Here is a 12,116-nt window from a genome sequence, read left to right on the forward strand (position 1 = left end):
GCTGTGAAGTAGACAGACAAAATCCCTGCCCTCAAAGAGCTCAGGCCTGGTGGATGGGACACACGTGTAATTCTGGGGATAAAGTACTGTGTGTTTGCTTTGGAGCCATTTAGAGGAGCTGCCATTCCAGAAGTGAGGAGTCAGGCAAGGCTTCCCAGTGGAAATGACGTTTAAACTGAGGCCTGAAAGTGGGACTAGCTTGTCAGGAGAAGGTTAGGGGGGACGGAGAAGGCAAGTGAAAGGGATGAGCACTAGAGGTGAGGGGACAGATGGGCAAAGATTTGAAAATGGGTAGAGTATGGTTTATTGGGGGCACAACTGGTAATTCATTATGGCTGTGGGGGGTAGAGTGTGAGGAGGGTGGTGAGAGATGAGGCTGGAGGGGTAAGAAAGGCCCAACTCGTGCAGGGTGTTTTGAGTTGGTTAAGGAGTATGGAGTTTGTCCTGAGGGCAATGGGGAGCCACTGATGAGTTTTAAGCAATGGAGGAACATAATCAATATGCATTTTAGTAAATATTACCTACAATATAGACAATGGAGTTGAAGTAGTCAAACTAGAGGCTTGTTAGGTCACCGTTAAGAAGGTTAATGTCATCATCTTGGCCAAAATTGATGGTGATAATGGCACTGATCAAAAGCCATGAGGATGGAGAGAAGTGTAGGTGTTTGAGAGCTATTCATGAGGGTTCATGTATCGGTGATTGATTACGTATGTCAGAGAAAGGAAGAGGGGAGGAATGAAGGATGGACGTGCCATCCACAGAGCCAAGGAGCACTTGGAGATGATGATTCCAGCTCTGTATGTTGGAGCCTGAAATGTCTGTGGGTTAGCTGAGTCAGGATGTCTCGTAGGCAGTTGGATACATGGGTTTGGAACTCAGGAGAGGGACGGGAAGTCGTCAGCATGGAGGTGGTACCTGAAGTAATTAGACTAGATGAGGTCATTTGGGAGGATCTGGAAGGAAAGCCTTACTTTAGGGATGGACCTAAGTTAGGATGAGAATAGAAGGTGAGGAAGTGGAGGATGGCAAGTTTAGACAAGCTGTTCAAGAGGTTCAGCTGTAAACAGGAGGAGGAACATAATGCAGTAACTGGAATAACCCAGGGTTAAGAGGGGTTTTGCTTGTTTTATGATGGACAAGACACACTTACATCTTTAAAGAAAAAAAAAGAAGGAACAAAAACAATGAAAAACAAAATTGCATGTGTGTTTGGGTAAAGACAAAGCAAAAGGACTGTTAATATCCCTGAATTAATAATTGTGGTTGTTCCTCTGAGGAAGGGGAATATAAGGGGATACATTTCCAAAACGGGCCTTTGCTTTATCTTCACTGCTTGACTCTTAAAACTCTGAGAATGTGTTCATATAATGTGGATACATCAATTATTCATTCGTCCAGATAGCAGATTTTGTTGTGCGCCTGCTTTGTGCCAGGTCCTGTCTTTAGTGCTGAGGATAGAGAGGTGAACAAAACAGAGCCCCTTGTCTCTGTATGGGTCTCTGTACAGACTAAGTGCTGATGTGTGGAAGAGACACAATAAACAAAACCAACAAATAAAATGTAATAGCATGTCAGATGGTGATAAATGCTATGGGAAAAATAAATCAGGGGAGGGGAGAACAGTACTACCAGGGGTTATTTTAATTTTAGTTCCTGGTAAAGACAGGCTTCACAAAGAGGATGACATTCCAGCCAGGACCAGGCAGAAGGGAGGAGCCTTGTACACACCTAGGGGAAAGCCTTATAGGGAAGGGGACAAAAAATACATAAAAGTACATTTAAACTAAAAAAAATTTCAAAACATTAAAAAAAATACTGTATACATGTTTTTAAGCATCCTACTTCCAGAATCTCACTCACCATATCTCAGGAATGGCCTGATGCACACTTTTTTGTTGTTGTTGTTGTTTTTTAAATTTATTTTATTGAGGTATAGCTGATTTACAATGTTGTATTAATTTCTGCTGTACACCAAAGTAATTCAGTTATGCATATATATATATATTCTTTTTCATATTCTTTTCCATTATGGTTTATTACAGGACACTGAATATAGTTCCCTGGGCTATACAGTAGGACCTTGTTTATCCATTTTATATATAATAGTTTGCATCTGCTAATCCCAAGATCTCAATCCATCCCTCCCCGCCCCACACACACACCCTTGGCAACCACAAGTCTGTTCTCTATGTCTGAGTCTGTTTCTGTTTCATAGATAAGTTCACTTGTGTCATATTTTAGATTCCACATATAAGTGATATCATTGGATATTTGTCTTCTTCTAACTTACTTCACTTAGTATGATAATTTCTAGGTCCATCCATATTGCTGCAAATGGCATTATTTCATTCTTTTTTATGCCTGGGTAGTATTCCATTTTATATGTGTACCACATCTTCTTTATCCATTCATCTGTTGATGGACATTCAGGTTGTTTCCATTTCTTGGCTACTGTAAATAGTGCCGCTACAAACCTTGGGGTGCATGTGTCTTTTAAAGTTATAGTTTTGTCCATATATATACCCAGGAGTGGGATTGCTGTATCATATGGTAACTCTATTTTTAGTTTTTGAAGGAACCTCCATACTGTTCGCCATAGTGGCTGCACAAATTTACATTCCCACAAACGGTGTACGAGGGTTCCTTTTTCTCCACACCTTCTCCAAACATTTGTTATTTGTATTCCTTTTCATTATGGCCATTCTGACTGGTGTGAGGTGGTATCTCATTGTAGTTTTGATTGGCTGGTGCACATTTGATAGCTGGGAAAATGAGTAGGAAGAAGATAAGCGCAGGTTCCCACCAGGTGAATTGTTAACTCCACCTTAGACCATGTTCTCTGGCCTGTTCCTTAACAAAAGAGCTTCTCAAGGGGTTTTTTGTTTGGAAATGCAGCTCATCCCCAGGAAGCTATCTTCTTCTTGGAAGTTAGACTGACACCTGCAACAATATGACAGTCATGTGACAAAAGGCTCCCAAGACATCCAGGGACAGTGAGGATGGTGGGCCAGCAAGTGCAGACCAGGACTACCTCCTACCAAAGGAAAACAAAAGTTGCCACAGGAGACAGCCTACACTCAGGAGACAGAGCACAAAACCCTGGAAGAGCACTTGTTATCAGAGATCAGGACTTAAGTGTCAAAAAACACCACAGTATTCCCCAGCAAGAGTTAGGCCATTTTGTGTCACCACTACTTTTTGAGTGGCATATATAATATTAAGTTTTCTTGCATCAACTCCCATGTTTCCTTCATATCTGATGGTCTTTCCTCCCTCACGGAGAAAAACAGGAAACATTTGGTGTCATCAAGTGAAAGAGGTGCCAGAGAGTAAAGAAGATATTAATTTTCACCAAGTTAAATACAAAGAGAAGGAAGCAAAGCTTGTTTTCAGTGCATTTTAATGTGTGAGAATGTGTTGCTATGAGGTATTGACTGTTCCTGGTTTGCAGCACTGACCAGTGCTTGATTTAGATGAGAGAGGATACGTGAGGAAGGGAAAAGATACCCAAACTTCTTGTGTCTTTTCTTCTGCTTGCAAATCTTTAAATCCAAACTTCTCCCGTCTTAGCCAACCATCTCCTTGTGGACTGTAGCATTTGAAGCATGTGAGGAAAGGCCAAGAACCATTGTGAGTTGAGAGATTTCTTACTTATCCCTCCCTTATGTTCAGCAAGTCTGACTTGTCTTTGGTGGTGGTTTTTTTTTTTAATTTATTTTTGGCTGCATTGGGTCTTCGTTGCTGCGCGCGGGCTTTCTCTAGTTGCGGCGAGCGGGGGCTACTCTTCGTTGCGGTGCGTGGGCTTCTCACTGCGATGGCTTCTCTTTTGGAGCACGGGCTCTAGGCGCACGGGCTTCAGTAGTTGTGGCTCGCGGGCTCTAGAGCACAGGCTCAGTAGTTGTGGTACATGGGCTTAGTTGTTCCGCAGCATATGGGATCTTCCTGGACCAGGGCTCAAACCCGTGTCTCCTGCATTGGCAGGTGGATTCTTAACCACTGCACCACCAGGGAAGTCCCATCTTTGGTGGTCTGGTCAAGACCTGCTCTGCTCGCCGCACTTGTGTCCTCTGGGTTGCTAAGGAGAGCATGAGGCTAGCTGTGCAGGACAAGTGCAGTAGTTTCCTGGGGCTGACACGACATATACCACAAACTCATTGGCTTAAAGTCACAGGAATTTATTCTCTCATGCCTGGAGGCCAGAATTCCAAACCAAAGTGTCTGCAGGGCTATATCCCCTCCGAGGGCTCTAGGGAGGAATCCTTTGTTGCCTCTTCCAGCTTCTGATAGTAAGTTCATGTTTCAGACAAGTTTTTTGTGTCGACTGAAAAAAAAAAAAAAAGCACAACCTAAAAGTTGAGAATTATGCTTTATTTGTCAGACATCCTGAGTACTTAAGCTGGGGAGACAGCCTCTCAGATAGCTCTGAGGGACTGTTCTGAACAGGTAAGGGAGGAGCCAGGATATATATAGGAGTCTTTGCAAACAAACAGACAAATAAAACCAGGTAGTCAGAACATCAAAAGATTACTGTTAATTAAAGAAAACCAGACATCTCAAGTTGAGGAATTTAGTGCTTTTCTATGAGTAGGAAGATGCCAGAGTCTGGACTTATTGAAACTACTCCTTTGATATGCATCTTAACTATCTAGGGCCGGTATCCTGTTTTTCTCCATCCTGAATCCCCTCAGGGTGCACAGTTGGGGGCAGTTGCAGTGGCAGAGGGCTTGATGGCTGCAACATCCTTGGCTTACTGACATGGCAGGCGACATTCACACACATTTGTAAAAATCAAAATTTGTTTTCAGCTTTATTTGATTCATGTCGACTGGCTTATTTTAAAAAGCTTTTACGATGGATGCTGTTTGGAACTTTTCACAGTTTAATTAAATGTCTTTAAAAGTTACAGAACCTTCTAACATGTGTTTAATCATTTAGGTATTGTTTAGTTTGGAACTTTTCACAAGTTTAAATAAATATAAATGTCTTTGAAAGTTGCAGAAGACACTAATATCTGTTTAATCTTATGACATCTGAGAGGTCTTCACATTTTCATTCATATCAGCACTTAGGCATTTTCTTAGAGTCTTGGGCTGTACTTCCAAGATTATGTGGACAGAAGTATGAGCTAGCCTGTCACGGTGAAGCAAGGTGACAGTCACTAAGGAGTCCTTTCTAGTGGACTTTCAGAGACTGAAGGTGGCAGATTGCATTTTCCAAAGATGGCCACAACCACGTCTTCCATCCCACATGCTTTTCTGCTAAGTGACCTTGCCTCTCCCCACCAGGAGGTAGACTGTCAGCCCCCTCCCCTGTAACCTGGACGTCCCTGGTGACATGCTCTGAATACAATGCGGCAGCAGAGGTTTCACTGGGGACTAAGACCAGGTTATAAGAAGCCTTGCAGTTCCTCACTGGGCATTCTGGCTTACGTTCTCTTGGGATGTTCCTCTCAGAACCAGCCTTCGTGCCATGGGAGCCCAAGCCATGGAGAGGCCCAGTAGGTACTCTGGTGGGCAGCCAGGGCTGAATGCCCAGCCCACAGCAGCATCTAGGACAGCCATGTGAGTGAGCCTGCTTGGATGTCGGCCCAGTCAAAACTGCTAATGATTCTGGCACACGTGAAAGACTTCCAAAGGAAAACATGTAGTTAAGCCCAGTCAGGAAATTGGAAAGATGGTTTTTTCAAGCTGCTATGTTTCCTGGTAGTTTGTTTTCCAGTAATAGATAACCAGAATAGTCTTTTCACTGCATGCCCCATTGGTTCCCGTGTCCTAAAAACCTGTGTGTGGGCCCAGCCTCATCTCCCACGCCTCAACCTTCCCACTTTCTCTAAACGTTGTTTCTCTTTTCTAAGGGGTTCTGACCCGGGAAGTCTCTGCTCTGATACCCACCCTTTTATCCTGTGTTACTGCCCGGCTCCTCTGGGTCCATGTCCGGTTTCTCTTCCTTCTGGTGTTTCAACCACCTCCTCTAACAGCACCATCTCCTTCTCAGGGTTGGGAATGTCTCTTCCACAGGGTGATGACTGGGACGCCATGGGTGCTACATCAATTCCAGTTGTCTCAGTGTGGTCCCAACCAGTAGAAGGGACTCAGATTGGGAGCCTCCCGAATCTTCCTGTGGCTACACTTGATCATGCTATCCCAAAACCCACAGAATTTTACTCCAAATGACACAACATCTGTCATTTTAGGTCAGAAAGTTCAAAATGTAAGCGCCTGCGAGGGAAGGCCACATTGAGGGTCCAGAATGGCACACAGTCCAGTGCAGATGGACTTGACCAGAGGCTGCTGGAGGTCTTGTGGGCTGAGACCCCAGTTCTCCCCCACCTCATGTCTTCAGAAGGAATGACAGGGTCTAATAACTAAATGCTTCCACCTACTCTTTATTTCCTTGAGTAGGAAGGAACATGAGAATTTTAAACCCAAAGACAGCAAATGAAACTATGTGCTTCCTTAGCCTGTGGAATGTAGGGAGTTTTTCTTTTTTAAAACAAATTCAGGAATTAGGCAGCTAGGTGTAAATTAGGCTTCAGAATATCTCTTTCGATGCTTTCACCTATTGCCCACCTCTGAGGCCACAAGACTATTTCTGAAGCCCAGCCTCAAATGTGGGAGCTTATCCCTCATCGCATATGGACACAAAGACAAACATTCTTGGCAATCCATTGTGTCTGGTCCTTCCTCAGTTGCAAAGTAGCCACATAGTCTTCGCTAGAAGTTGGGGAAGATGCACCAGAAATTGGCTGTGTGACGTTCATCCTGTAACTCTGCTGGGTTGTCACCATCGTGGGTCAAATGATCATGATCTCTAAGGCCCTTTTCTTGATTGGAAATCGCATGTATGTGTGTTCACTTTTCTAAAATGTGAATTTTTTCCTTATTAAAATAATTTACCTTTGTCCTTTAGACTGTTTGCCAAATTTTGTTCTATTCAAGGGTTGGGTCAGACACAGTCAATAGGCAGCTGACATATTCAGAACGATAAGAACCAGAAGGCCACGCAGTCATTCTAACAGACCACTGGCACACTCAGTTATGTCTTCAGGGCCCAATTACCTTTCTTACTCTACAAAAACTTAATGTATTAAAAACAGAAAGATGTACCATCTCTACTCTGAAATTGTTTTATTTTAAAGGTAAAACTTTATACATCCTTTTAAAACATGAAAATTAAAAATTCTTGAGGCAAGTCGATCATACAAACCTATTTACAACAGTATTAAAAGAGTGGTAACATTTCACCAGCATAAAATATCACAGAATTCAAATCACAACTTGGATCTTCAATGATTCAAGTGTTTCATCCCACACAACAAGGTCTGGTTAGTTTTAAGAGAAAATTCTTCCTCTGGATATTCTGTTCTCAATCCTGCCTTTGAGATTTAGACAGTAGGATAACTGGCCATGGTGGCGATTCCACAGTTGTTGTTCCGGTCTTTGGCCATCTTTATGTAGCCATCCATGCCCCAATCTTCACCCCAGCTAAAAGAAGAGAGGGTTTTCCATTTTATACAAAGTATCAAACACATTTATCTTTATTAATACTTAAACAGTGCCCCAGAGTCCAGGACAGATTCAGAAAGAAGCAAGAAAGGCAGTTGTTCTTGTTCCTGGTTGAGTTCTAAATGTGTAAATAACTTCAATCTCCAAACCTCTCACGGAACTGCAAAATTAGAGACAGAAAAAGGAAACTCTTGGGGCCAGATGTGTTTCAGATTTAAGAAAATTTTCAGATTTAGAAATGCAATGGTGCTGGGACTTCCCTGGTGGCGCAGTGGTTAAGAATCCGCCTGCCAATGCAGGGGACACGGGTTTGATCCCTGGTCTGGGAAGATCCCACATGCCGTGGAGCAACTAAGCCCATGCGCCACAACTACTGAGCCTGCATGCCACAACTACCGGAGCCCGCGCGCCTAGAGCCTGTGCTCTGCAACAAGAGAAGCCACCGCAAGGAGAAGCCCGCGCATGCAACAAAGAGTAGCCCCAACTCGATGCAACTAGAGAAAGCCCGCGCAGCAACAAAGACCCAAGCAGCCCCCAAAAAAAAAAATTAATTAATTAAATTTAAAAAAAAAAAAGAAATGCAATGGTGTCAAAGCTACATCGATACCCTAGGCAAGCTTGAGAGAGTACCTTAATGTTATAATCAAACATTAATATGTCTGTGTTCACCCTAAGTGGCATAAAGACTTCGGAAGTGTGCTTAAGGGTTTGAGAACCTGTATCCAAATACTGATTCCAAAAGGGACTCCCATTTCAATCTCAAATATAAGTATTTTGGGCACTTTATACCTGTTCTTGACAAGCCAGTATTTATTGTTATCTGAGTCTGCTCCTTCAAACCCATAGCCAACCACCAGAACACCATGATCCAGTTCTTCGCTGCTGCAGTATGGATCATAATAAATGCCTGGGAAAATAAAATTCAATGTTGGGGTGAAGACCTCCAAATGACACATGACAGTAACCCAGCCTATCAACTAGGATAAGGGAGACACCTCAAAATTCAGCTAAAGGACATAAATCTAGATAGGATTTAAAAACAAGATCTATTATTTTAATCTAGGCTAGGGATCTAGGTTCTCATCTAACACTAGCAGAAATACTGGAACAATCTCTTTTGTAAACAATGCGTGAAGAGGCATAAAAGACCACTCCCTAAAACCTTATCATTTTACTTTCAGAATGTGAGTCTAGGGAAACAGCACACAACACAAAATTACTTCAGGCAAGAGGTTCTTTCCAGTTTTAATTACAGTAGTAAAATTCTTTGGAAAATTTCAAAGGTCTAACAACTGGAAAAAAGTAAATTAAGCTATACGAATCAAATTAAGTAGCCATTTAAATATATCTGTGAAGTGCTTAAAATCATGGGGATTCAAGTAATGTCAAATAGACACATCAGGCACAAATACTACATGAACAACTATGTTAAATCTACACACCCCCAAATTATACACTGAATTCTACACACCAAAGAGTCAATCTTGCTGTATGTCATGGTGGTTTTCCAATTTTTCTGCCTAAACTTCCATACAGACAGATGCTTACCTGCTTTATAGAACTGGAAGGTTGGATGGCTTGCATCTATAGCAACAGAGATGGGGCCCACAGTTGCCACTGCCTTCATAAGGGCCCTCTCTTGCTTAGGAATGTCCACGAAACCAGTGTCGTTGGCAGCAGAACTCTGTGGTCTGTAGTGGCAGGATTCATCCTTTTTCAAAGGTAATGGGGAAGAGACTTGATTAATACCATCCCCCTCCTGGGGTACATGAGTTCAAGATAGTCTGCAGCTTAATGATTTCCAAGTCAAGTTTGTTATAAAGCACCCCAGGAGATGAAATGATATTGGTTGTTTTGAAATGGAAAAAGTAGCTGGTGTCTATTCAGTGAGACACGCTCAGTCTACCTGTCCATAAGAAACTTCTAATCTGGAGAAATTTATACTTACATAGAATGGTATGTATATTTCCACATGACACAGAAATATTAACAGCTTTATGGTAACTACCTAAACAGAGAACTGTGCAAGGCTAACATATTTTAATGCTAGTTCTGACAGTCTGCAGATATAGAGTCTACAATCTAAAATGTGAATTCTAAATTGGTATCTGTTTTCCCCCAAAGTGTTCAACTTTGATAACAAGATAAGGAGCTCCTTTTACCCTTCCAAAATATGGATAGGATTCCTCTGAGTCCAGGCCTCCATTGTCCTTAACATACTGGAAGGCATTATCCATTAGGCCACCACTGCAACCCTCATTGCCTTGAGGCCGAGAGCAGTCCACCAGGTTCTGCTCACTCAGTGAGACAAGTTTGCCAGTTTTCCGGAACATCTGTCCTTCAAGGGCACCAGTGGCACTAAAAGCCCAACAAGAACCACACGTACCCTGAAAACAAAATTTAAAAGCTCTTAGTCTACAAAACAAATAGCAAGACTTTGACAACAGCCCACATATCTGAAAATGCTTTTAAAAACTAGTGAATTGCATCCAAACTCTAGTCATTCAGAGCAGGCCATGGGGCGTTTCCAAAAGGAAACCCCTTCTCCAGGCATTTTAGGGCTCTTGTGTCCACGTTCAGTGCTTCAGAAGGAAAAGTCTTCAAGAGCTGGCAAACAACTCTTCATCACAGCAAATGCATCTCTCATTCCAAGAAACTTATCAACACAATTCTTTTTCTCTCAAGGAAATTTGAAACCAAATAAAATGTTTTAAATTCTTGAAAAAAAAACAAAAAAAACGAGTGAATTGCATGTTGTTCCACAGCCTGCCATTGCAAGGATGGCAACTCCTATTTGGCTTTACTCTTGGAGAGAGATCTGCTGAATACTGTCATACCTGATTCTTCACAGGAGTTACATAGCCTTTCTCTCTCCAATCCATGGATGAGGGAATCGAAGCAAAGACAGGTACTGGGAACACCTTCCCCTTCTTGTGCTTCTGGTTTCGAAGACCATTCATCACCTGCCTGAATTCTTCACTGGTCTTCAAGGAAAAGGAAACAATGTTGAAAAGCAAAAGGTTATTTTCCTAAAGTACTAAGGAGGGGAGGCACAAAAAGTTCATGCCACACTCACCATGTCACCGAAGGCATTCATTGCCATGGTGAAGCCATGTTTCCCTTGGCTGTATTCCTGATTGTGCAGGTCAATCATTTTCATATTCTTCTCCCACACTGTTCTCCTCCATCCTTCTTCATTCTACAGGCAAACAGGTAACCTATACTCTTTATTTCTATTTAAAACCAACCCACCTTCACCAAGTGGATTTGCAGACAGAGAGGAAGAGAAACCACGGCCAGAGATGGCTTTATACTCTTGGAAACTGTTTCCCAGCGCCCACACAACAGGGTCGTATGCCCGTACTGTACTCAGTAATGGGTGCCATGAAGTTACTGCCCTGGTAAGAGCCAGCCTCAAGAGGCTACTATCTGCTATAAACTCCCAACAGCATGGACCATTCTCTGCGGGGTTTCAGATGGACAGTTTCAGATGTTACCAACCAAGCCATATAGTTTCCTGTGTGTTGCCTTCCACAATTTCCATTGTGCATTTAAACTGAGATCAAGTTTTGGAGCCGCTAAGGCTATTCCCAAGCAAAAGGCAGTCAGGAGGAGTGAAGGATTCATGTTTCAAAAGCCTAGGAAGGGAAAAGAAATGAGTATCTGATTAAACCAATCTTACTAAAAGGCCATCCTACTTTTTTCTGAGACGTTATACCCACTGTGGTGGAGTAAAAACATTTATCTTCCCAAGTATTTACACAAGGACTGCAGGGGAAGGCTAAGGACGTGGATAGAGAAAAACAGCTCAGAGACCTCAGTTTCCGCGCCGGAGAGGCTCAGGGTCTTCTGGGACTCAGAGCAGCGGCTAGGGCGAAGCTCCCTCCCGCGTTGCAGACGGGGCCAGGCCAGGGGCGTGCCGCCCCGCCCCCCGCTCCCGGCGAACGCCCGCCGCTCGCAGAGGATGTTGACGCGGCGCAGGGAACAGAGGGCACTGCAGCCCGGCGTGCGGGGCTCAGGCTGCCCTGTGTGACCGGCGCCTCCTGGGACCTCTCCCAACCCCAAGTCTGGCAGTCCCGCTGGTTCCCGGGGTGACCCCGCCGCGCCAGGCCCCAGCCCGCGGTGCTCACCTGCGGCGGGCGCAGTTGCGCCAGCAACTATGGATCCGGGGGCGTCGGAGGTTGGGCTGTGGGCGCATGTCCTCCCATTTAAGGCTCCGGGATTCCGCTCGGCCGGCCCCGCCCCCGCTAGCCCGCGCCGCGATTGGCTGAGCTGCATGTGGGCGGAGCCCCTGTGCTGGGATTCCTGGCGCCTCACGAGGCTGGTCCCAACTTGGCCAGGTGCCAGCCTCAGTGGACCCGACGGCGGCGAGCTGGGCAGCGCTGAGAAGGGCGGCCAGCGCCTCCTTGGGGACCCGGATCAACTAATTACCTCGATTGCGCTCGGCCGGTGGTTCACGAAAAGAAGCTTATAGGGAGCACCAGGTGGATTATCAGCGCAACGCTGTGCCTCCTTTAGTCCTAGAGTTTTTGGTGAAAGTCTGCGGGAGGGCTGTCTAGTCTAAGGGTTTCTGCTTATTCCACAGCAAAGGTGGGGCGGGCTGGAGGA

General features: G+C 44.2%; 1 protein-coding gene across 2 annotated transcripts; it reads right to left on the bottom strand.

The window, feature by feature from the left end:
* Positions 1–7,115: 7,115 nt before the first annotated feature.
* On the bottom strand, positions 7,116–11,809 carry CTSL (cathepsin L). 2 transcript variants are annotated; one of them, XM_059926316.1, is made up of 8 exons: positions 11,639–11,775; positions 11,010–11,146; positions 10,585–10,707; positions 10,346–10,492; positions 9,671–9,895; positions 9,057–9,219; positions 8,298–8,415; positions 7,116–7,487 (listed from the first exon to the last, which is right to left on the bottom strand). In XM_059926316.1, exons 2-8 carry the CDS (start codon positions 11,133–11,135, stop codon positions 7,388–7,390), a joined length of 1,002 nt encoding a protein of 333 aa, XP_059782299.1. In that variant the 5' UTR covers positions 11,136–11,146; positions 11,639–11,775; the 3' UTR covers positions 7,116–7,387. The 2 variants fall into 2 exon arrangements, with proteins under 2 accessions (XP_059782299.1, XP_059782300.1); XM_059926317.1 differs by lacking the exon at positions 7,116–7,487 and adding an exon at positions 7,503–7,668 and having other exon boundaries at positions 11,639–11,809.
* Positions 11,810–12,116: the final 307 nt, after the last annotated feature.

This window comes from Balaenoptera ricei, chromosome 6 (assembly GCF_028023285.1).
Source record: "Balaenoptera ricei isolate mBalRic1 chromosome 6, mBalRic1.hap2, whole genome shotgun sequence".
In the NCBI taxonomy this organism is placed as follows: Eukaryota; Metazoa; Chordata; class Mammalia; order Artiodactyla; family Balaenopteridae; genus Balaenoptera; species Balaenoptera ricei.